Here is a 26,559-nt window from a genome sequence, read left to right as displayed (position 1 = left end):
GTTAATGCTAATTAACTAAAAAAAGCAAACCTGCTTGCTCCTCATCATCCTCAGGATGTTGAGATGAACCATTGGGACAACTTGGACGTGTAACGACATCCTTTTCTGCTACTTTCACTTCAATTTCTTGCTCTGCCCCAACTTCCTCCTCTTCATCTTCTATTCCATTGACCTCTGCTGGTGCTGTGAAAACACACCCAATTCTCCAATACTCAATTCTCACTTTTATTGGAACTTTGCTAAGTACATAACAATAGTTTGAATGAATACAGAACAGTGTTTCTTTATTCAATCTAACGATGAAAACATTTTCAACAAGAACAACTTGAAAATGTACCGTAATTTCCGGACTATAAGCCGCTACTTTTCCCCCTCGTTCTGGTCCCTGCGGCTTATACAAGGGTGCGGCTTATTTACGGCCTGTTCTTCTCCGACGCCGACGAAGAGGATTTCGGTGGTTTTAGTACGCAGGAGGAAGACGATGACACAATGATTAAAGACTGACTTTTCATATACCGGCAGGCTGGTTATTTTGATAACGTACAGGCGAGCACTTTGTATTACTTTGCAGCGTTGTATTATTTGTACTCTGCACGAATGCTGTTCGCCATGTCAAAGATGTGAAAGTTTGATTGAATGATTGAAAGATTTATTGTTAATAAATGGGACGCTTTGCGTTCCCAAACAGTCATCTCTGTCCCGACAATCCCCTCCGTGGTAGCAGGAACCCCTATATACTACGCTAATTACACATCAAAACCCTGCGGCTTATAGTCGGGTGCGGCTTATATATGGAGCAATCTGTATTTTCCCCTAAATTTAGCTGGTGCGGCTTATAGTCAGGTGCGGCTTATAGTCCGGAAATTACGGTAATAGTTTTAAGGGAAAATATCCCAAAAATCTAAGTAGAATCCAGAACACAACTGAGGCAAGATTAGAGGGCTTGCCATCAGCTGAGTAGCCCCACCAAGACACTCTATGCCTTTGGATTTACATAATGATCAACTATACTGTAATGAACATTACAACATGTACACATGTAGATGTACAGTATTCAAAAGTAGGGGTGTCCGATACAACTTTTTCACTTCCAGAACAATACTTTGAGCCTTGAGTATTGGCTAATACTGATATAGATCCGTTACGACACCACAAGGAATCATTCATATTTTGTATTTTTGTCGTGTTTAAAGCTAGAAAATGTTTGATCAAGTGAAACTAGTCAAACATTGAACAATGGTAGGTATGAAAAACTATAACCTATTTATTAGTAACTGTCTGGAATGAGCTTATGTTGTCTTTAAATTAAGGCGCGACCCCGAGAGGGACAAGCTGTAGAAAATAGATGGATGGATGGATGGATGGATGGATGGATGGATGGATGGATGGATGGAGTGGTAATCGCTTTTGGCGACTCCTAGTGGTCACAATAACTCATAAAGTTAAAGGGGACCTTTAATGAGTTTCTACTTTTCTGACTGATAAATGTTGTTACAATGTTGGATACTTGTCAGTATCATAGGTTTCATGCATTTTGGATGTCTGTGAACGCTGTGTTTGCAACAGTAGCTACAGTGTTATGTCACAGTGTGGACGTACCGCACTTGTTTGGACATTTAGTAAAGCTATCTGCCAGAGGGGAAGGAGCCCTCTGATTCAGGCTGTGAGGGTTTAGAAGCTGGTGCCTGGAGCTTTGCGAGTTATCTATTCTCATTTAAAGACCTTCCACCTGTTCTGATGTCTAAAAATATTTCAATGTGTATTTGTTTATTATACATAGGACTGCTTTTTGTCAAGCTGAGCCAGATAAAATTGGATTAGCCGCTAAACTCTGATGGGAAAAAACAGCAAGCACCATCATGACTTTTCTACTTTGAGGGACTAAAAGAGAAGATAAAGTATTATTTTTATATAATTGTGGCATGTGCACAATAACACTGACGTGAAATTGGCAGTGACATAAATTTGCTAAAAGCAGCTTTTTTTAATGCAGCTCTGTATCGACTCGAAAGTAGGCAGGTGTACCTAATGTTGTGACAGGTAAATCTATATGCTGTTTATTAAGTTTTTGATCATATCTGGGGGAAAATACAGGTGATGTTCATCTTCAAGGTATTTAAACATTGTTTATTTTAAAATATACATTCTGATAGTTTTGGAGGGGCAGGTAGCGGAGGGTTTGAATAGCAATCTATAGGGATCGTCTCCACAAACAAACATTTTGCAGACATACGCATAAATTACTTTATAAATGTGACAGTGGAGCAAAATTTAAGCAAAATATATGCCAAAACTTACATGTTATCAAGGGAATGTTTCAAATGTAGATTAAAATAATCATAGGTACACAGTAAGTTGTGTGATGCGGACACATTTGTTACTAGATAATACGCTCCTGTAATATACAACTATAATTATTTGATACTTGTTTATATTGACAAATCTGTTGTTTTAGACTTCAACATTGTTCAATTAAGGATATTAATTATTAGGGATGATGTTCGAAACCGGTTCTCCCGGTTGTTCGATAAGAAAAGAACCGATTCCATGGACTCAAATCACTTTTTGAGAACCGGTTCCCGTTATCGAGACCACTATAGTAAAGAAAAAGAGTTGGTTCTTTATTCGAATCCCTGGGAACGAATCCCGCCTCACAGGAAATGCCCAGTGGCACGTCCCAGAAAATGACGCTGCTCTGTCATTAGGCGGCAGATACAGAACCAGCAACAAGGTTTATTATATATATACTTTTTTGTATTCTATTTTAGTTACTTTGAATTTTCAACCCCTGGCGCTGTTTTGTACTGTTTTTGTTTCTCGTCTGTTTGTAAATGAAATTTATAAATAAAGGTTTAAAAAAAAAGAAGAAAAAAAAAAGAAGCAACTGGAAAAAACGCCTCAAGGCATGGCTTCCTTTTACAAAAAAATATGACGAGGAAACGGCTATCTGCAATTATTGCCAGGCTTCGTTCTCATGTAAGGGGGTAAGCACAACAAGCATGATGAAACATGTTCAGGCCGTACATAACCTGAACGTTCGAGAAAGGTGTCGTGGAGAAGCAGCGACAGAGATGACGAAGCAAGCCCCTCTTCCTCTACTTCAAGCTGCAGCGCCAATTCCAATGAGAGTGCTGGTGAGTAACTAACGTTAACTGTTGCCAGGTAATTTCCATATCTGCTTACTCGTAGCCTTTAGGCTAAAATAAGGTTACCTCTTATGTCAACCAGGACTGCAGTAATGTTAGCTAGACTAACGTTACCTAAGCATAGTCAGTGGCTAACTTTTTGTATGTGTCTGATAACGTTAACGTTATCTTGTAGCCTACACCACTCCAGAGTTTGCAGGTCTGTCTAATAAACTAGTGCTTTCTTTCTTTATTTAGTTTATTTTGTGCATGAACACACTTACAGCATAACACATCACAGTTTCATATAATTTCACTTTACATCATGTCTGAAAAGGAGTAGGAAGAAGTAAAGCTTATTTAATCCTACCCCTTTCCCACTTCAGAGCGTTTACAAATATATACATCATTTACTGACCTTTTTATAATAAAATAACATCTGTGAAATAGTATATACAACAGTTTTGTAATATGTAATTAATTAATTCAGTCATTATTAATATACTGAGATGAAGAATATCTTATTTTCAATAAGGTTGAAAGTATTTCTCATAATTCTTCTTTGTACTTTGTAAGCACTATTAATTTGAACAACCTCTTAAAGTAGATCATATCAGTACAATGTTTAACTTCATTACTTAATCCATTCCATCATTTAATTCCACATACAGATTTGCTACAGACTTAATAACAGACACCCTAGTCTTCACATTCAGCTAACTTCCCCCCTAATTCTATGCTATGTCTGTCCCTCATTTTCCCTCCAGGACAAGGACGTGCAGTCATTCCTGGAGGAGGCCACACTGATGAACCCCAGAAGGATGTTCCAATAGCAACAAAAGTGAACTTTTTGGAGAGCTGTATTATTTTCAGTTTAGTGCCCAAGGGACTGATTTTATTTAACACTATAGTATTATTTATACACCCATAGTGATCACAGACACAGGTTGTTTTTGTGTTACTGTAAATATTTGTTTTTCTGAAAAATCCCACTTAATATACTTTGGGTAACAACAGTCAATATTATTTTATTTTATTTTATTTTTTTAGGGGGGTAACAACAGTCAATATTTATTTATTTATTTTATTTTATTTTTTTCTTATAAAATAAAAGTGAGCTTTTGTTAAACCAAATATTGTGTGTTTTTTTCCACATACAACAACCTATCTGGATTCGATAAGAGAATCGATAAGGAATCGGTTCGATAAGAGGATTCGATAATGGGATTCGATAATGGGCTCAAACTCGATAATTTCTTATCAAACATCATCCCTATTAATTATATATGTCTTGCGTGTGTGCTAAACTGCTGTGTATCTGATGGTTCCTAATAGACTATGTAGCCTACCATGTTTACCTTTTGTAAATGACTTGACTAAAATACAAGAAAAAACAACAACCTTGTGTGCTTATTGGAGGACATTTAGATGTTAACTGGCTGTCCAGCTTTGCACAAGTGAACACGCTGCAGGACTACTTGCATCTAAAATTATATCACACATTTGACATGCAATCCGAGATCTTCCCATACTTGTTTTTTCCATGATATGTAACCAATATCTGATATTAATATCAGATCGGGACACCGCTATTTAGAAGACTTCTGATGGCAAAACAATTTTTTCTGTTGAATTATTTCTGATGAGAAATATATATAAAGATATATCTGGAACAAATTATATATACTCCGCTAACTATGTGGATGCAGATTAAACTTACCATTATGCTGCTGCTGCCTTTGGTTGTTGTTAACAGGTGGAAGGGGAGGAGAAGGAGGAAGATTGGCCTCATTATTGTGGTGGTGGTTGTTGTTGTTGTTGTTGTCATTGTTGGCGTTCTGGTTGCTGACCAGTGCAGAGGACACACCAATACCAGTTCCTGCACTCAGGCCCACTCTGGCACAGCCCTGACAGAAAAACATATGGTCAAGGAAACCATTAATAAGAATACCTAATATGTTATTTCCCCCAAAAATTCACAAATTAGATTTACCATGCAGTGATATTTTTAACAAAGACAGGAGGTTAATTTTATTTACTTGCCCGTTTGTTTGTTCTTGCAGAAAGGTTTTACATGGCAAAATCTTGTAAATTACAATCTTTCAAAGCCCTTGCAGCCGCGGCCCCCCATCATACAGCTCCTGGTGCAATCGGCTCCTTAAGATAGTCTTTTCTCACCTTGTTCTTCCGTGCTTGGCCACATGTTTTTACATACGTTTTATTATGTGTAGTGGTATAGGGAAAAGTGGGTTTAGGGTGGGGGTGGCTGACAGTTTCAACCTGGGAGGCACTGTTTTTCAAATGTTTTTAAAAGAAAAGCACTTTGTGCTATATTTTATATGTATAAAAAGTGCTATACAAATAAAGTTTGACTGATTGATTCTTTTTTTCTAATAAATGCACATTGTCACCATTGAGATTGCACTTTAAAAATGTGCGCGTCGTAGATTTTTTATTTTTTTAAACTCCACTATTTGCTGCCACATAGATCATGGCACCCACCCACTAACACTTTCATGTACACAGTAATGCAGCAGCCGTGCGGAAACTATGTCAGCGTATTTAAAGTTCCGGGCACACCATGAAATTTGAAATTGATACATTTTTTATTAGTTGCACTAGTTAAACCATTAATCTAAGTAACATAATATAAATGAAAGCTTTTTTAAAATCAAATTAATGGTTGCGGCCCTACTGTGCAATTAATTAACCACCATCTATTGAAACTAACTATTATTTTGCAGAAAAGTAAGCATATTTGCATAGGTCCGTAGACTTACAGTGTCTCCCGCTGTGGAGAACACCTCTGAGGCAGGGTGAAAGCTGCGATCCCGTGAGCCAGGCAGACTCAACATGGTCATTCAAATGTAATGCACGAGAATAATTAATTTCATGTTTACAGTTATTTATTCAGGTTTTACAATGAGACACTAACATGACAGGTGGTATGAAAGTTGCCCTGTCGCTTTACTTTCCCGTTAAACGTAACCAATCATTTCAGCCTTTGTACTGCTTGGGCTCCGTGTGTTGTGATGTAATTTGCACTCACTGGAATCAAAAAGGAAATTGTTTGCACAATTGGCAAATAGTTCGAAGACATTCAAACACTGAAAACCATTTCTCAACTTTTCACTTCCCATCTCTACAAGTAAGTGAACAAAATCTGTCTTCTTTTGAGAAAACTGGTTACCTTGGGTGGTTCTCGAAACATCTGGTCCAGACATATGAACTCTAAACTGGGAAGTGCTTCTATAAACTGGGCAAATGACTCCAATTTGATGGCGTGACAGCGAACCAGTGTCAGATCAACCAGTCGGCTCCATCTGGACTGATCTGACAACACAAAATGTAAAACGGTTTACTCACACAAACTAATGGATATCAATTTAACAACATACACTTGTATGTAAGACAGTCCCTCTGGGATTTTGCTAGGTTTCGTGTTGCAGCCTAAATTGCCTGAATTTGCAGCAGCTTTTTTAGAAAGTTGATGCAAAAGTTGCATTGTTTTGTAGATTATTCTTTTAAATAACATTGAATCAACTTGTGATTTTATAATTTGCTATCAATGTTTTAGGTGGTCTTTGTAACCTTAAACTCAAAAAGTACAAGATTTAAACAAATATTGGAAAACAAACAGTATTGATGTTTTACTCGTTTTATACCACAAACTTAAGAGTAGACACTAAATGGCAGTAACATACTCAGAGCGCATTGCCAAATTACTGTAAAGTTTTAACTCACTATAACTAACAATGGTAATTATTATAATTATAAAAAGAAACACCACCAGAGGCTTCCTCTTTGGTCGCTGTCTGCTCTGTTGTCCACAAGTTACAGACATTTTGTTTATGTTTTATGCTTGAAAAGAGTTTGTCCATTTCAACAATTCATTTTAGATCCAGCACATTTACCCCCGCACGTTAAGAGCTTTTGTGAATTGTTGAGAGCGATCTATAGTACCAATTTTTGTTGGTAAATGAGAGACTAAGAGAGATTATCATCACACTTCAATATCTGTCATGTAAATGCTGCCTATTTGTAAAGTCAGCATTGCAAATGAAAATATATTCTTAATTGTCTTACCCTGGCTAAATAAATTTTAAATATGTCAAAACATGTAAACTAGGAAGTAAATGTTTATATACTACTATATACTATACTACCGTATTTTCCACACTATAAGGCGCACCTTCAATGAATGGCCTATTTTAAAACGTTGTTCATATATAAGGCGCACCGCATTATAAGGTGCATAGAATAGACGCTACAGTAGGGGCTGGGGTTACGAGGGGACGGCGTGGCGAATTTGGGAGAGTGGCCGTGCCAGCAATCTGAGGGTTACTGGTTCCATCCCCACCTTCTACCATCCTAGTCACGTCCGTTGTGTTCTTGAGCAAGACACTTCACCCTTGCTCCTGATGGGCCTGGTTAGCGCCGTGCATGGCAGCTCCCGCCATCAGTGTGTGAATGTGTGAATGTGTGTGTGTGAATGGGTGAATGTGGAAAATAGTGTCAAAGCGCTTTGAGTTCCTTAAAAAGGTAGAAAAGCGCTATACAAGTACGACCCATTTACCATTTTTTTACGTTATGCATCCATTAGATGGAGCTGCGCTAAAGGGAATGTCAACAAAACAAATAGTGACTGTACTGACACTTCTATTTGCTGCTCTCTGTTCAACAACCCACTGTTCGAGTTTGTCCTCCAACTGTAGCCATCTCGCTTTGTTCCCTCGAAAACTCTGTTTAGTATTCTTTACTTGGCGCAGGTCATCATGTTGCTTCCTCCACTTCCGCACCATTGATTCGTTAATGTTAAATTCTCTCGCTGCTGCTCTATTCCCGTGTTCTACTGCGTGACTGATCGCCTTGAGTTTAAACTCTGCGTCGTAAGCGTGTCTCTTAATATGAGCCATTTTTGGGTCTTTACATAAAGTTTAGGTCTCGCAACTACGGTAATCAGCCGCCGGCTTCATTTTCCCCCGTAGAAGAACTTCTTCTTCTACGGTAATCAGCCGTAGAAGGGGGAAAATGAAGTTGGCGTAGTTACCGTAGTTGCGAGACCTGTTGTGGCGCAATATTGGTCCATATATAAGGCGCACTGTCAGCTTTTGAGGAAATTGGAGGTTTTTAGGTGCGCCTTATAGTGCGGAAAATACGGTATTTATTACCCAGAAGGCTTAAAGCTGTAGACAGGAACAGGAATTAGATCTCAGCTACGTGGGAGGATGACAATTGTGTCGTTTGAGCAATAAAGAGTTGGTATATTGTTAACTGTTGCTGTTCCAGCTTCATATACACAATAAACAAGTTTTGATTAGACAGTTGACGTACATAAAAATTTAATTGGTGAATTTTATGCTGATTGGGAAGTTGTAGGCATTGGACAAAGTTCCAATGCTGCAAATGATTTGCATGAATTGGTTAAATGTGTGTGAATTGGTTAAATGTGTGTGAATTGGTGCGATCGTAACATTGCACATTCCTGCAAGGACTGATAAGTGAAGTGTGCCAAGTCCCATTGATCACCTGTAATCCAATGGAGGGGGTTATGAAGGTGAGGACAGTTGTAGATGAGCAGGTATTTTACATTAGAAAACACCTCATTCACCACTTTGATCCCAATATCAGTGATAATTCCTGGGTTCTCCACCACATCAGCAAGACCATACTTCACCAGCTCCGAATGAGTCATCTTACCTACATTGGAACACACAAACATAACATTAATGTTGACCTGCAGGTATGTTTATTAATGTTATGTAATGTACAAAATTCATATAATTTGTTTTTCCATTTTATCTTTGGCAGGATGTAAAATGTGTTCTTACATTCATTTCATGCTTATGAAGTAGTTAAATAATCTAATTTCTCAGCATGGATTTTACAGGACGAGAGTGTGCACTAACATTGTAGCAGAAACTCATCCACATATCCAAGATGAAGGGTGTCAAACTGAGGAAACTCTAGTTCAGCCATCTTGAGAGCTGAGAAGACTCCATCTTTGGTCAGTGACGGCTGAATGCGGAGCTCATGAAGCCTATGGAAACACAATATTTTCATCTGACCTGTTGTGTCTGTACTTAAAGGAATACATTTTTTTTAAAGGGGTGTAACAAGGGATCTCACATTGCAGCTTACATATATTTGAGATTATGAGTGTTTGTGTTGCACTGCTGATGAATTATAAAAACGTTATATTAGAAAAGTCTCGACTTTGAAGGTGTGACAAAGCACCTGCGAGCAGCAGTGATGACAAGGTAACCCAAGTCCACTTCCAAGGCATTTTTACAGGCTCCAAACACAATGGTATGCAGGTTCCGAAATCCTCCTGCAATGACAAAGGAATCAGCTTTCCTGTCGAAGTACTGAATGTCAGAACACACTCTTCTAGGACAACACTACAAACAGTGAATCCATAACATACAATAAAGAGGATGAAAAAACATACACATACAACGCTGGTTGGCGGAGCGAATGTCACAGTGAAGCCCGTAAAATTCCGATCAGGTTCAATCCGGCCCGTAAAATGAGTTTGCTAGGTGTAAAATTGAGCTGTATTTTTAAATCAAAGAAACCGCTGTTCTAAATGTGTCCACTGGATATGGCAATAGCAATTCTGTTAGGAAAGCAGATAGTTTATACCGGGGCAAGCAAGTTTTTGGGGCAAGCAAGTATACCAAGCAAGAGGTACAGTGTAACGCGGGGCTGCGACTCCCCCTTTTGACCCAACGTAAAACAAACAGGAGTAAAATAAATTATTGGAAACTCTTTAAAATGCTGCATGAGACACTGCAAATTGATATAGTTCTGTGAAAATGATTGTCTTCTGTGCAAACTTAAAGAAAGTGAACAGGTTTTGGTTTGTTAAAGTTGTTCACACATTGCACAGCTTTTATCTTTCTATCAATACACAGGGATGCCTAGAAGGCAGAGAGTAATTCAACCCTCTTGGATAGTTTCTACCTCATTTTGTAATTTCTTCAATCCTATATGGGCTGTGACTTAAAGTTGAATTGCTTTGTAGATATGCTGAGATTAAGTCTAAGTTTATTGTGTTCTTCATGTTTTTGAAAGCGCACCAACTTTTTCCTCAGAATTTTGAACTAACTTTTTGTCAAGAGAATTATTTGCAATATGTACATTTTCAGAAGTTGCTTGTTCTATTTTGGGCCAACGTAAAACAAAAAAAAACATTTGAAGTTGTCGTAATTGGTCTAACTGAAAAACAACATGTTGAAAGGTATGAACAAATTACAGATTTCAGATTCAGAAAATTAAATTTTGAATTTTAAGTTGACCGATTTGCAGCTAATGGCCTAATAAATGTTAACAAATAAAAGACAAATCGTTTGAGCTGGTAACAATAGTCTGATTTGCAACTATAAATTTAACAAGTAGATCTTATTACATACAACAACACGGTCTGTGCAGGTTGCAATAAGTCAAATTTAAGATTTTAAACTTTTTTAAAGACCATAATGAATACAATTCAAAACCATTTCACACCAATACCGACAAAAAAGTACAGAGGCATGAACAAAAATCAGAAACCCAGAACAAATTGCAACGACTAAATATGAATTAATTTACTGCTCTTTCACATTGAAAAACAAAATGTTTGTGTGTGTTATGCCAAATATTGCAATGGCTATTTGTCTGATTTTCCAGTGAACTCCTTCAAAGCCTTTATGTTTAATGTTTTAAAGTTTTCTTGCAGAAAGTGCAACATGCTTCATATTAGGGCTAGGCGATATATCGATATACTCGATATATCGCGGGTTTGTCTCTGTGCGATATAGAAAATTACTATGTCGTGATATTCGAGTATACGTTCTCACGCAGTTGCTTTTAGCTGCGGGCATTACACTACAGGCTCTTCTCACTCTTTGTTGTCTCTCCTTCTCACAGAGACATAAAACAAGCGCACCTTCTTACATACGTCACATACGTATACGCCCTCGCGGAGCAGAGAGGTAGCAGCATGGGTAACGTTAGCTGTGGTGCGAGTGATAATACAAGAGAAAGAAGGTGCGAATCTGGTAACGAATGAAGGAAGAATTAATTCCCAAGAAAAACAGCACGGGTCCATCGTCTGGCGGTGGTTTGGCTTCAGGCGGAAATATGTTGAACAGACAACCGTAATTTGTCAAGTGTGGGGCAAAAGGGTTGCTACAAAAAGTAGCATTACTGCTAATATGTAGCATAAATTGAAAAGTCACCCGCTAGAGAATGAAGAGTGCTTGAAACTCCGCATGTCAACATCTACGTTCGGTGCCGCACCAACAAAATGCAGAGGCAACCATTTCCACATAAACACCGTATGAAAAAAAAAAGTCAACAACAAAAGGAGATAACATCCGCAGGAACCTACCACATAGCGAAGGACATACACTATTTGATTTCCTATTATGCAGCTCATTTTTATTTGACAGTTATTGAAATATCTTGTGTGACATCATGCCCAAAAGTGCACTTTATTTGTTTTAAACTATTGTAGTGGCGTTCTGTACAAAAAGTGCACTTTAATTTAGTGTTGTTTTGATATGTCGGTATCAGCCTAAGCAGAGAAGCCCAGACTTCACTCTCTCGTATTTTTCATACTATAAGGGGCACTTAAAATCTTATAACTTTCTCAAAAATCCACAGTGCGCCTTATAACCCGGAGTGCCTAATGTACGTATTAATTCTGGTTGTGCAAATCGACCTCGAAGCAATTATCTTTGGTACATGGTGTAATGATAAGTGTGGCCAGTAGATGGTAGTCACACATAAGTGATACAGTACGTGTGGACTGTAAGTTGACTGACGCCTGTTCAATAAAAAATAGCAAATACCCGTAAGCAAGCAACACCAAAACTTTGATATTTCATGAGGAATATAGAACAATACACACGGCACTTAAAAAAATATATCTAAATGTTTTAGTACGACTTTGGTAAGCTACAAAGCTTTTGGCGATCACATGCTTTTCCATGGAAATTGGGCAACAATGATTGGTGGCCGATTGACTGATTGGAACACCGATAGTGGCATCTTTTCTCGACGGAAGGTATGTGGTGTCGACGATTCGCCCGAGCCATACTTACAGGTATAATAAAAGTTGCTCAATACAACTGGCTTTACCAAACTCAAATACTGAGAAAACAACCTTATAATTGAGTAAAGAAAGAATCATGTTCCACAAACCTCTTTTTCTCACCTGATCTCCAGCTGTCCTCCACCACATGTTGAATGAGTCCTCCAAGAAAGGGAACTCTCACTAGCTCGAGCTGCTCTAGATTTCGTGCTGAAGCTAGACCAGTAACCAGGGGTACATATTTGAGGGAGTTGGTTGGACCTGCACAGTTCCGCATGACAAAGGATCTCAAGCTCACACAGAGGAAATCTTTAAATGGCTGAGGTTTGGTGAGACGGACCCACTTTAGGTAAAGGTGGCGCAGCATAGACACACAAGGGATCTCTGGGACATTTACACCTGGAACAAGCAAAGAAAATATCAAACCAAAACACTAATTAAACAATGGGATTTGTAATATGACAGGTGAAACAGTATAGCCTTCTTTATGGTGGTTGTCTTTTCCCCAAACTTAACATTTATGTTTTTATTTTTGTTTTATTTTCACACAAAAATAAAACATTGTAATATATAAACAACAACAATGGTTGACCATGAGGATGTGTTTCCAAAGCTTCTCCAGCTGTGTGTAAATGTGTAGAACTGAAGCTGTGGCCTATTTTGTTTTACACAACTATATACAAGTCAAATTGTGAACCAATGTTATAAATCACAGATAAACTGTTTTGGGGTCACATTTCCACACAGCTAAAGACAGGGGGTCTGACTTATTCCATTACTACTAGTCTTGTTTTGTATAATCCGTAGAATCACTGTCCGCTACAGCAGTGGTCCCCACAATCAACATAAAAAACACAAGATACACTTACAATTAGTGCACCAACCCAAAAAACCTCTCTCCCCCATTTACACTCATTCACACTCAGTCGCACAAAAGGGTTGTTTCTTTCTGTTATTAATATTTCTGGTTCCTATATTATATATCAATATAGATCAATACAGTCTGCAGGGATACAGTCCGTAAGCACGCATGATTGTATTTTTTCATGCCAAAAAAAATAAAAAATAAAAAAACATCCCCCCCTGGTCCGTGGGACAAATTTTCAAGCGTTGACAAGTCCGCAGTTACAAAAAGGTTGGGGACCACTGCGCAACAGTATACATTAGATTTTGGTCTATTTATTTTTTAGTTCCAGGAGTGCTCTGCGGTTTTTAAAGGACCTTCTGCAAAAAAAAACTACTCAAAGATCATCTAAATGACAGCACTCTAATGTTTTTAAGAATCTCTTGCATAATGTTAGTTTTTTAACTGAACTCGCGGGCCACCAGTTGAATAGACCAATTGAAGAAAAAGAGAGAACATAAAATGAAACACTGCTAGTAAAAGTTGAACACCTGGGTACTGACTGCATCTGAAGTTAACAAGCTACAGCATAACATTACTTAGATAAATCACATTACAAAAAATGTGTATCTGCCAAAAAGGGAAGGACTTAAAGTGGTGCCTTGAGGAGTCACAAGTTTGGACCTAAGTGCTAACAATTTCATTTTAGCTGTAATGCAAAAAAAATTACTGGGACACCTTACTTACCCACAAGGTGTAGCGTCTGGATTTTTGCAGTGATGGGAATGGTTAGTTTGTTCTCAGCAGGAATTGGGAAAGCCCCATTACGGTTTCGGAACTTTCCAAGTATATGAACCTGGGGCATATAGTTCCAAACTGCTTCTACCAGCTCGAGGTGGGATGTCTCAACTCCCTGAAATACAGTCAAGTGGGACCATTTCACAACAGCTTTTACTTCGCATGTTGCCAGTGCATTGTACAATCTTGCTTGTTTTGCTCATGACTTCGGATTTTTCTTAGCATCATTATGTTTAAAAACCTTCAGTTCATCAACTATTTAAACATAAATCAAGTCAAATAAAAACTTTTTATTTTTCCCTTACTAACAAAACTAGGTATTATCCAATGCAGTTCTGACAGATGACAAATGTTTTTGTTTTGAAAAATATCAAAACGACTTTTCAGTGTCTTACTAGACGTCAGTTATCGTCATTACTGACCAGAAGACTTGGACAGGCTTGTAATGCCTCCAGGACACCAGGTATACTGAAAGCTTCATAGCCTCGGACTCGTCTCCTTTCAAGATGTCGGGGGTGGAGGCCATATAGTTGCTCTAGGTCAGGCATCTTCTTCAAAAGTAACAAAAAGCTGCTATCTGTAAAACCTAAAGCAGAAAAAATATACATCTTTTCTCATGCTGCTGCAACTTTGTTATTTTTTTCATTAGTTTTGAGTTTTAGTAATGAGTTTTATAGATGTGTTTATATCATTCTTTAGTACCTACTAGGGATGTAACGCTACACAATATTAACAATAAACTGCGGTAAAACTCCCGACGGTTAGTATTTTCGTTTTAAATTAAAATTATTTGTAAACCCTAATCGATAACCACACTTTGATAAACTCACAGGCTGGTGATACTGTTCATTTACTGGTGAAGCAAGCTATCGCACTAATGGCCGACCAGCAACCTTAAATGCTAACATGAATACGAGACATTAACACTGTGGAAGGGGCATGGTCCACGCATCCCCTGCGGACAGGACGTGTGCAGGAGCAGATACCTCAGCTGGAACTAGTTATCTAATCACCTGTCTCTTTAGTAGCAGCGTCGGAGACCATGAGGGGAGCGCGGTGACACTCAGAGGAGGAAGAGGAAGAGAAAAGACGACGATTGCACGAAAGAGCAAAATAAAAGAGACTTGTACACCCTGACAGCGGCCCTGCATCAGTTATATTGGTCCAAAAGAACCCACAAGGGAAAGAGCATTACAAACACCTTTCCCCATTAAGAAATGACATACAACAATCTAAAATTGTAATAACACATTACTGTTGGAGCAACTAAGATATTCAATATTGCACATTGGGAACCTACAGGGTGTGCTCTCTTAAAACAGAGTGACAGATCTACAGTATACTTAGATGGTTATGACACAAAAGGTGTATTCAACAGTAATGACACTTGGAGGATCCTCCCGGTACTGGGAAGTACAACACACTCAAGGCTACTACTATATTGGGTGAAACTAGTGTAAAGGTTACTATATGGGTGTTATTTCATGTTAAGAAAACTCTAATTATGTTTAAAAATATTTATCTGTTAAGGTCATAAAAAGTTTTTTAAGGTCCAACTATGAATATATTTGATTTATTAATTCTATACTTCACAAAAATGTGTTTACCACAAGGGAACATTATAAAACCATTACCATTACCTGAAGTTTGGCTCCCTGTTGCAACTCACATTCATAAACATGGTGAAGCATTTATTTAAAGTTATTTTGGAACCATTTTCTGCATTCCGGCATCTACTTTCTTAGGAAATTGCTTTCTGACAGACGGCATTGGCGTTTACAGAAAGTCATTGTGGGTTTGTATCGTGAAAACCCCAGAATATACTTTTCCACACTCTCTTCTCTTAATCAGACCACCAGGAGGTATTGATCTGGGTTTGTATCGCGAAAACCCCAAAATATACTTTTCCACACTCTCTTCTCTTCATCAGACCACCAGGAGGTATTAATCCAATACTATGTAATAAGACAGGTATTATTGTCAATACTTATGGCTGATAAGTACTAGCCATGTGTGGAACAAACACACACACACTAGTTTAGTACAAGAGCCTAAATTTAAAACATGATTGAAGGATTCATTGTCACTGACAGGCCAAGACCGTTGGTGCACAACTACACAACGCAAAGTACAGCAACAACTCTGAACTGGACTAGACTGGATAAACAGGTCACACTGGATTTTTCCAACAAGAAATCAACATTTAGGTGGCTGAGCAGCAAGTTTCCTTACATAATGCTCACATGTACTGATTGAACATTCTTGACGCAGTGACAAGCTTAGAATGTTCTGAGAGCAAGAGTTCTTTCTTTGCATTAATGCAATATTTAGGTGGTTTCACCCCACACACGAACAGAGAATAAACCTTTAGGCGTGTATAAAAATTGAGCGAAAAATACTACACGCGTCCCTCTTTCTTATCCACTCTTTCACATACATTTTTTGCTGAATGAGTGTTAAGATTACATTAATAACATTTCATATACAATAATTCAAATGTGAGATACTTGTGCTGTTTTAGTTGTGTAGCATGAGAGTGAGTGCCATGAAATAGACCTTTACAATTCATTAAATTTGACAATGATGGTTATTATTTACCTGAAGGCATGTATTCCCACCAACGACCAGCACAAAGATCCACCACTTTGATCACTCGCAGGTAAAGAGTTACAGCTTCTCTGAGCTTTCTGGAAAGACACTCCATACATATGATGTCCTTCATAGGAAGATACCTGCAAAAAAAGACCTATTTCAACTTCACGTCAAGTCTCTATAAAAAAAGGTAATATTTGGTAATATATACAGGTAGGGATGTAACAATAAACCGTATAATGATAAACTGTGGTAAAACTCCCAACGGTGAGTATTACCTTTCCGAATTAAAATTATCGTAAAACCATGCTTGATAACCACACTTTGATAAACTCACGGATTGTTAACACTGCTCATTTACCAGAGACACACGCTAGCTAGTCTAAATGCAAACATGAATACTAGAGACATTAACCTTGTTCCCCATTAAAAACGACATACCCCAATCTAAAGGAATATAAACATACAAACAAACATATAAACTGCAGTCTAAGCAACTAAGCTATTGAATTGTGCACATTTAACTTACAGGCTGTGCTCAATTCGACATAGTGATCAATGTATACTTGAAGCAACAATGACAAGAAATAAACTCACGTAAAGTCACAAACTGGGAGTGAAGCGCCCCAACACCTGTTTTTTTTTTTCTTCATCAAAAAAACAACTACTCTAAAATCTTTACAAATTACAACAAAAGAAGATAAACATATTTAAACACACAAATGAAAATAATATGGTTCTTTAATAAGCCAGAACAATATTTAATGTTTCTTTTACCAATAAAGTATATTGTGTGTCTACTTTTTTTTAATTTTTTAAATCTTGGTTAAAATATTTGGGTGTGTGTATAAATACTTTTTTTTAGCCCATTCAAAAATATGGTGATGATAATGTTAACCATGATAATTTTGGTCACAATAAACATGATATGAAATGTTCATATTGTTACAGCCCTAGTAATATTAAACTGTACTTCGGTCACATTACCTAAGACACATCAAAGTATTCTTATTTTTAAGTTGTATGAACATGTACATTATTTTCAAACTTATACAACATTTATGTATGTAAAAAGTACATTGTACAGGTGTACACCCCACAAATAACAATTTGGTTTGTGTATTGAACTTACAATGAAGCACTTATTTAAACCAGCCTGCACTGACAAGTTGAAGTTTATGTAAACAAATGTTTGAGTTCAACATTTTTACACAACCAACCAATCAACATAAACTTCAGTGTATGTAATGGAGCATTTACAGCAAGAGAGGAACTTACAGTGGTACCTTGGCTTACGAGTTTTTGGGATACAAGCTGCCTCTTAGCTAAATGTTAAACTTTAGGTTATGAACAAAAATTGGGGCTCCGAGCCACTTGTTGGTGTAGCCAATGTCACAATAAACCCTGTAAGATCTGACCAAAATATTCAATGTATCACTCAATAGCTCGTTAGTTAATAGCTGGCAAGACATAACATTTTTTCAAGGTTGGAAAGGAAGAAAGGGAGTGTGAAGGACAGTGCTGAGAAGAGGTGGATATTATTCAAAAATCCTCAAAAACACGACGGAGCGTGTAGCAGGCTAACTTAGTGAAGCAGTTTGAGCGTAAAAATGCAAATCTACACCATATTGAAGCAGAATAAGTCGATTACGCCAGCCAAGGATGTTAAAATATTATCTAAACCGCAGACATTTGTCTATGAACATATGGAGATGCTGCTGATAGGGTTTAATGGAGAAGCAGCTGGAAGGAAATACTATAGATGTCCAAGCTAAATATCCATCCATCCTTTTTCTACCGCTTGGAGCTTGGGGGTGCTGGAGCCTATCCCAGCTGAACTCGGGCGGAAGGCGGGGTAAACCCTGGACAAGTCGTATTGTACATTATTATTACATTACTTCAGAAAACTACTGTACTTGTTTTTGATACAATAGTTGTCTAAAAGTTAGTTTTTTCTTATTAAAAAGCATCCTATATGTTAAAATTGTGGTGTTTTGGGGTGCCCAGGATGGAATAATTAGATTTAGAATAATTTCAATGTTCGACATTGATTTGAGATATGAGTATTTTGGGGCATGCTCTGCGTCACAGAACCAATCCAACTCATAAGCAGAGGGAGCTCTGTACATGTCATAGAAGCTAACATTAACATCTGAAAAAAAAAAGAAAATGGAACTGATATTATCATACCTGAATATATGACAGAGAACTTCATGGGACAGTTCGTTGATGCAGTCTTTAGGGTCAATAGGCCTCTGTCCAACATCCCCTCCATCAGTACCTCCAAAAATTTGGAGTTTAGAGGCCTTCCTCCTTGGACCCATATCTTCCACGCTACTGGTAAGTCTCAAATGCATCTAATTTTCTTCTTTCCACATCCTGGAGATTATTTCTCAGGCATGACTCCAAGTTCTAAACACCAAAGCAAATGTGTTAAGGTGAAACAGATGGAAAACTTATCCCAACTCATTGAAATTTGTGAGAATAGTTTTACGACATGCACCAGGGATACAAATGTATGCGGTAAAATACCAGGCCGCTCGGCACAATACTAGGGGCGCACGATACTTAACCCATTCTCTATGTTCTGTATTGCTAAAATAATGGGATAAATAAAGTCTATCCTATCACATATTTAGTTAGGACAAATCCACTGTTTGACATTTCTTACTTCCATGTGTGCACAAACTACTCTTATATCTACATTTAATAAATAATAGATATAAATAAGTTATCGGTTGTGGTCTTGAGAAGCAGAAAATTATCTGTATTGGTATAAAAAAAATGGTGCATCCCTACAAAATACGCCTTACGGTTCTGCGTTTTTTGTGCCTGTGTGGAAATGTGCATGTCAAGCATACTCTATCAAAATACTATTTTATTTCATCATTATGTACATACTATTGTTCTTGTGGTAATTATTGGGCTAAATCTGGGTCCTAGGGTACTAAATGCTGCTATCATGTGTGCTTGTATCATGACAACAATGTCCCTTGAATACAATGATCGATAAGTGGAAGTGGATGAAAACATGCAAGAGGGATTTGGTTTTCAATCTAACATTATGTGTGAAAGTAGAACAGATTAAGGTGATTTAATTTTAATTTCTTTCATCCCTTTGGTGCAACGAAACCACTGAGAGACTCAACATTGGACGGCTATTAACTTCCACCAGCTGAGAGACAGAAGGATATGATTGGGATTTATCAATCAATGAAATTGTATTTATATAACGTATGTGACCATTAGTGGTTTAACAGAACATGTGTATTTTTTAAAGTGTCTATATTTTTCCACATTTACTAATCCATCCATCCATCCATTTTCTACCGCTTGTCCCTTTCGGGGTTGCGGGGTGTGCTGAAGCCTAAGGCAGAAGGCAGGGTACACCCTGGACAAGTCGCCACCTCATCGCAGGACCAACACAGATAGATAGACAACATTCACACTCACATTCACACACTAGGGCCAATTTAGTGTTGCCAATCAACCTATCCCCAGGTGCATACCTTTGGAGGTGGGAGAAAGCCGGAGTACCCGGAGGGAACCCACGCAGTCACGGGTAGGACATGCAAACTCCACACAAAAAGACCCCGAACCCAGGACCTTTGTATTGTGAGGCACATGCACTAACGCCTGTACCACCGTGCTGCCCAATTTACTAATCATATTGAATAAATGTTGCTCTTCAAGCCAAGACATGTTTTGGCGTTAAAGGGGAACTGCACTTTATTTTTTAACGTTGCCTATCAATCACAATCATTATCAGAGACAAAACCACAGATGTATTTTTTTGGCATTCTAAAGATTAAAAAAAAACATAATGTAAGATGCAACTAATGGGAGTCCCCTGTTTAACCTTCAAAGCTCTTTAAAACATCTTCAAAAACCTGCATCAACATTGTATATACTGTATATATGCTGTAAGTATGTGTCTAAATAATGTAGTAACAGACATATTCATAACAATGTGTAATATGTACAATATTTACCTTAATTGGTCATGTTAAGCATTACAGGAACTCATTTTCCTGGGCGCATTGATTTCAAGCCCATAACAACACACTTGTACTTCCGGCTACAAAGGCGAGTGTTCCCACTTCTGGCAACAAACTTGTGTTTGCTAATCTTTTGGACAAGTGAGGATTCCTAACCTTATCTTTTGAACCTAAATATACGGACGAGCACGAAGTTAGGCTGAAACACTGGTGAGACGGGAGCTGAGAGAGTTAGGAACGTCATGACTCGGTGGCGTAAATGTGAAGCTTGCTAAACTACAGTATTTTCAACAGAAATTTGCTTCTGGTGCACTGAGAGGCACACAATGTTTTTTATCGATGGAGGCTTCTTGTATGTGGCGAGGAAGACACTGCTCAAAGAAACTACATCAAAACAGAAGACATTCTGCTTGCACTAACAAAACCTGCAGTGGTAGAAACCACTACTCTACTGCTCGCTAGTGTTACCATATCTGAGTTATTGTGTAGAAATATGGGGAAATAACTACAAAAGTACACTTCATTCATTAACGGTGTTACAAAAAAGATCAGTTAGAATAATATGTAATGTTGGATATAGAGAACATACAAACCCTTTATTTATAGAATCAAAAATACTGAAATTCCACAACATAGTGAATTTGCAAACAGCTAAAATTATACACAAAGCAAACTATAACCTGCTACCCAAGAATATACAACAATTATTCTCAAAAAAAGAGGATAAATATAATCTTAGAGAAAAATGGAATTTAAAACATTTGTATGCACGTACAACACTTAAGACCTTCAGTATATCAGTATGTGGAATTCAATTATGGAATGGATTAAGCAAAGCAATCAAACAATGTACTAATATGATCCACTTCAAGAAACTCTTCAAACTTAAAGTGTTTACAAAGTACAAAGAAGAACCATGATAAACATTCTGAATTTATTTCATCCAGTCTCAAAATAATCTTAGTCATCTCATCATATGAAATATAACTTACTTCACCAATAATCATTTATTTATTTATTTTTATTGTGATTACTTATGCAGTATATTGTGAATAAATTGAGAACAGGAAGTGAACAAAAGTTTTAGCAACTGTTATGTAAAAGAAAAAGGGTAGGATTAAATAAGCTCTGCTTCTTCCTACTCCTTTTCGAACATGTTGAAAAGAGAAACTGGAAATTGTGATGTATCATGTTGTATGTTTGCATGTTCGAAATAAACTCAAACTCAAACCTTTTTACACCACTGTACCCAAAATCAACTGGAAACGTGCCTGGCCAGCTTGATTAAACGGACAAATGTCCATCAAGTAAATCACAGTAATATTGATCATGATAAATGCACCACATCATGCTTGTTAATACAACTACATACATTGTCGAGCTAGCTGTGTAAAAAGAAAACATTAAATGTGGGCTAATACTTTACAGATACCATGATTGTTCATGTTTTGTCACTCAGTAAGATTGGTGTCATATTGCATTGTGTTGTGTATTACAAACTCAAAAGCCATTCAGCTGTTGACGCAGAATATAGCTTAAGTCTAGCTAAAGCCGTAGCATGCCGTCATGTTACAATACCAAGAAACAATTCCTCTGTGTTCACTCTTACAATTACAATGTTGCTACAGCTTGGTTATTATACAGGTTCCATTTCCATCCATTTTCTACTGCTTGTATCAGCGGGGGGTGCTGGAGCCTATCTCAGCTGCATTCGTGCGGAAGGCGGGGTACACCCTGGACAAGTCGCCACCTCATCACAGGGCCAACACAGATAGACAGACAACATTCACACTCACATTCACATTACACAGGTTACAAACCATAAATGAAGTACCGTTGGTGGTTTTTGAATGCATTTTTAAAGTGATTTAGAGGCCAAATGGGCTGCTCCCATTTTTGGCAGAATCTTATGAGCATTTTTTTAATCTATAGAATGCAAAGATAGGCACAATTGTGGGACGGTATAGCTCATTGATAGAGTGGCCATGCCAGCAACTTGAGGGTTCCAGGTTCGATCCCCGCTTCCGCCATCCTAGTCACTGCCGTTGTGTCCTTGGGCAAGACACTTTACCCACCAGCTCCCAGTGCCACCAGTTGGGTTTCACTATGTAAAAGCGCTATATAAATATAATTAAAGGCCTACTGAAACCCACTACTACCGACCATGCAGTCTGATAGTTTATATATCAATGATGAAATCTTAACATGCCAATACGGCCAGGTTAACTTATAAAGTGCAATTTTAAATTTCCCGGTAAATATCAGGCTGAAAACGTCTCGGTATGATGACGTTTGTGCATGACGTCACAGAGTTTGCGGAAATATTGGGACACCATTGTGTCCCAATACAAACAGCTCTGTTTTCATCGCAAAATTCCACAGTATTCTGGACATCTGTGTTGGTGAATCTTTTGCAATTTGTTTAATGGACAATGAAGACAGCAAAGAAGAAAGCTGTAGGTGGGATCGGTGTATTAGCGGCTGGCTACAGCAGCACAACCAGGAGGACTTTGAGTTGGATAGCAGACGCGCTACCGTGAGTACGCAGCTTTCTTCCAAACATTTGATCGCTTGCCCGTCCGTGCGTGCCGCTCTGTGCATGTCACGTACATAACTTTGGGGAAATATATGTGCTGTATGAACTTTGCGGAAGTAAACGGTACTTTGGGCTGTGGGATTGAGTGTGTTGTGCAGGTGTTTGAGTTGTATTGGCGGGTTATATGGACGGGAGGGGGGAGGTGTTTGTTATGCGCGATTAATTTGTGGCATATTAAATATAAGCCTGGTTGTGTTGTGGCTAATAGAGTATATATACAGTATGTCTTGTGTTTATTTACCGTTTTAGTCATTCCTAGCTGAATATTAGGTCCCACCCGCCTCTCACAGCATCTTCCCTATCGCTTCCACTGCTCTCTAATCCTTCACTTTCACTTTCCTCATCCACAAATCTTTCATCCTCGCTCAAATTAATGGGGTAATCGTCGCTTTCTCAGTCCGAATCGCTCACGCTGCTGGCGTCCATGATTGAAAACAATGTGCAGATGTGAGGAGCCCTTCAACCTGTGACGTCACGCTACTTCCGGTACAGGCAAGGCTTTTTTCATCAGCGACCAAAAGTTGCGAACTTTATTGACGATGTTCTCTACTAAATCCTTTCAGCAAAAAAATATGGCAATATCGCGAAATGATCAAGTATGACACATAGAATGGATCTGCTATCCCCGTTTAAATAAGAAAATCTCATTTCAGTAGGCCTTTAACTTCACTTCATAATTCCCCCCAAAAAGTGGCATTGCACTTAAGGCTTTTTACTCACTGCTGTCTCGTACACGCGTAGACGTAGGGAGCGTGTGTATACACACAAGATCAGTCCCAGAGAAGAAACTAACAATTTGCAGTCATGTTGTTGTGCGTGCGCAAATAGACTGGGCAATTCAGTAGCTTGCAGTGACCGCGCCCTCTGTGCATCTGCGTAAAGGTAGCAGACTTTAACAGTCCCTTTAATTAATTGGAAAACACATATATAGAATGTCAAAGTCAGTGGATTCATTTTAAAGACACCAATGTGACATTTCTAATGAATACCTGATTAATAAGAGAAGAGAATGTGTGTTATTTCTCAAATCAACACAGAAGACACAGTCGCTGCTTGTAAATAAACATGATGAGGGTTTGGAGCCTTGACAAAATAAGTCATCGATGTTTTTGTTTAAATGCTGACATTGATAGGCTGGAGCCGACGGTGAAAGAGCGAGACCACACGTAAACACGTTCCAAACACAGCTGAGCTATGCCTCACCAAGTCTATCCAACAATAGCGACGCGACCATTAGGTAGAAATACACGTCATAGCCAACGTCGACGTACAATGCAGGGAACAACACGGAGAAGTTCCAGGTCATGTTATTATTGTTATGAACCCCAAATCGGCCCACGTCTTTGTCAAAGCTAGCTTACTACTAGTTAGCACACCCGCAGCTAAGAAATGTACACACAGATACAACAAAGTTGACCTGTATCACATTTAAATGTTTTGATGACATACCTGTTTTGTTTTGATCCATTCTGTGGAATGGCATATCAGAGATACTTGACACATGAGATATACTGTTATCACCACTGGCTGGATTCATGCACAACTTATCTTCCCATGCTACTACTTGGGCTAGGCCGGTTGTCACTTCCTGTATGTGTGTCACGTGGGGCTCGACAGGCCCCGCCCCTCACCGGTCAAGTCCGGGTAAAAGGGAGAAAGGCACACATCTGACCAATCGACATTTCGATTTGATCCTTAAACGTATATCTTGTCCACATTGAGAAAATAAGTTATCTGTCCATACAGTATCTTATTTTTTATGCATTTATTTATTTATTAGAATTTTTAAAACCTTTATTTATAATATTCAACATTTACATACAAGCAAAGAAATAATAATAATCAAAACAAGTGCAGAAACAGTACAAAACAAAACAGCGTCAGGGGGTTGTAAACTCAATAAAGCAACCAAAGAATAATACAATATATATATGTGTGTGTGTGTGTGTGTGTGTGTGTGTGTGTGTGTGTGTGTGTGTGTGTGTGTGTGTGTGTGTGTGTGTGTGTGTGTGTGTGTGTGTGTGTGTAAAGCCATAGGCTCACACAAGCTCCATAAATAATCCACATTTGGAGCAAAGCATCATAGTTTTCACAGCTTTTTGGTTGTTAGAGGTAGAAAGCGTTTTAAAGTAAAGTTCTAATAATTTTTAAAGGCACAAAAAACAGGTCGGGTATTGAGAAGCTTACATTTATGAATATAAAACTTAGCCAATAGTATAATGAGGTTGCAAAGGTAAAATGTGTTTTCTATTTTTTTTCTCATACTGTGTAAAACCAAATAGCACATCTTTAAAACAAAGCACACATTTGTCATGTTGTCCAGGAAGAAACGACAGATGCCATATGCTTATCCGAGGTCGGGTCGCGGGGGCAGCAGTCTAAGCAGGGAAGCCCAGACTTCCCTCTCCGCAGCCATTTCGTCCAGCTCCTCCCGGGGGATCCCGAGGCATTCCCAGGCCAGCCGGGAGACATAGTCTTCCCAACGTGTCCTGGGTCTTCCCTGTGGCCTCCTACCGGTCGGACGTACCCGAAACACCTACCTAGGGAGGCGCTCGGGTGGCATCCTGACTAGATGCCCTCATCTGGCTCCTCTCGATGTGGAGGAGCAGCGGCTTTAGTTTGAGTTCCTCCCAGATGACAGAGCTTCTCACCCTATCTCTAAGGGAGAGCCCCGCCACCCGGCGGAGGAAGCTCATTTCGGCCGCTTGTACCCGTGATCTTGTCCTTTCAGTCATAACCCAAAGCTCATGACCATAGGTGAGGATGGGAACGTAGATCGACCGGTAAATTGAGAGCTTTACCTTCCGGCTCAGCTCCTTCTTCACCACAACGGATCGATACAGCGTCCGCATTACTGAAGACGCCGCACCGATCCGCCTGTCTACCTCACGATTCACTCTTCCCTCACTCGTGAACAAGAGTCAGAAGTACTTGAACTCCTCCACTTGGGGCAAGATCCTATTCTCGAACGACACAAAATAATGTAGTGCATACGTCAGCCTGCAGTATGTATACGGAGCATGAGCTGTGGGCTAAAACCAAGCAGAAGGCAGATCGATGGGATACTAAGCAAATGCCGTACAGAGACAGTATTGCCAATACACGTACATAGTTTTACATTAAACATGTTATATATCATTGAAAATGTTGCAATTTGGGGTTTTACATTTTGATTTGTTGATCATGATCATACTTATTATAAATCAACAAAATAAATTAAAAACATAATTATTATAAATAAAACACAGGAAAAAATAATAAATGTAAACTTTATTATCAACAAACGTATTTGTGAACAATTTAAGAAAATATGTAACAATGCCAATGTCATAATAAATGTTTTCCTTATTCCCATCGATTCCAAACAATTGTTAGAGTAAAATAAAGTCAAAAAAATCATATGATTTTTCCCCTCCAAAAGCCCTGCATTGTCTCAGGGCGTATTCACTGAGGTGAATATTTTTTGTAAACAATTAATTTGTGTTAAAATTGTAATTGTTATTTTATTTTATTTTATTTTATTTTAT

At 38.3% G+C, this 26,559-nt stretch overlaps 1 protein-coding gene across 1 annotated transcript in view; it reads right to left on the bottom strand.

Annotated features, from left to right (window-relative positions):
- The window catches only part of fbxo38 (F-box protein 38), a 51,016-nt gene extending 26,380 nt beyond the window's left edge, over nt 1–24,636 (bottom strand). The window contains exons 1-12 of the mRNA XM_062045329.1: nt 24,482–24,636; nt 18,629–18,850; nt 16,445–16,578; nt 14,269–14,432; nt 13,796–13,961; nt 12,328–12,603; nt 9,363–9,456; nt 9,035–9,165; nt 8,655–8,825; nt 6,316–6,458; nt 4,846–5,032; nt 31–183 (exon numbers count right to left, since the gene is read on the bottom strand). Of these exons, the coding sequence (XP_061901313.1) occupies nt 31–183; nt 4,846–5,032; nt 6,316–6,458; nt 8,655–8,825; nt 9,035–9,165; nt 9,363–9,456; nt 12,328–12,603; nt 13,796–13,961; nt 14,269–14,432; nt 16,445–16,578; nt 18,629–18,795 (1,786 nt within the window). The 5' untranslated portion in view covers nt 18,796–18,850; nt 24,482–24,636. The remainder of the gene's footprint in view (nt 1–30; nt 184–4,845; nt 5,033–6,315; nt 6,459–8,654; nt 8,826–9,034; nt 9,166–9,362; nt 9,457–12,327; nt 12,604–13,795; nt 13,962–14,268; nt 14,433–16,444; nt 16,579–18,628; nt 18,851–24,481) is intronic.
- Between the last annotated feature and the right edge of the window lie 1,923 nt (nt 24,637–26,559).

This window comes from Entelurus aequoreus, linkage group LG04, assembly GCF_033978785.1.
Source record: "Entelurus aequoreus isolate RoL-2023_Sb linkage group LG04, RoL_Eaeq_v1.1, whole genome shotgun sequence".
In the NCBI taxonomy this organism is placed as follows: Eukaryota; Metazoa; Chordata; class Actinopteri; order Syngnathiformes; family Syngnathidae; genus Entelurus; species Entelurus aequoreus.
The sequence above is the reverse complement of the archived record's forward strand: the minus strand, read 5'-3'. Positions and strand labels throughout refer to the sequence as shown.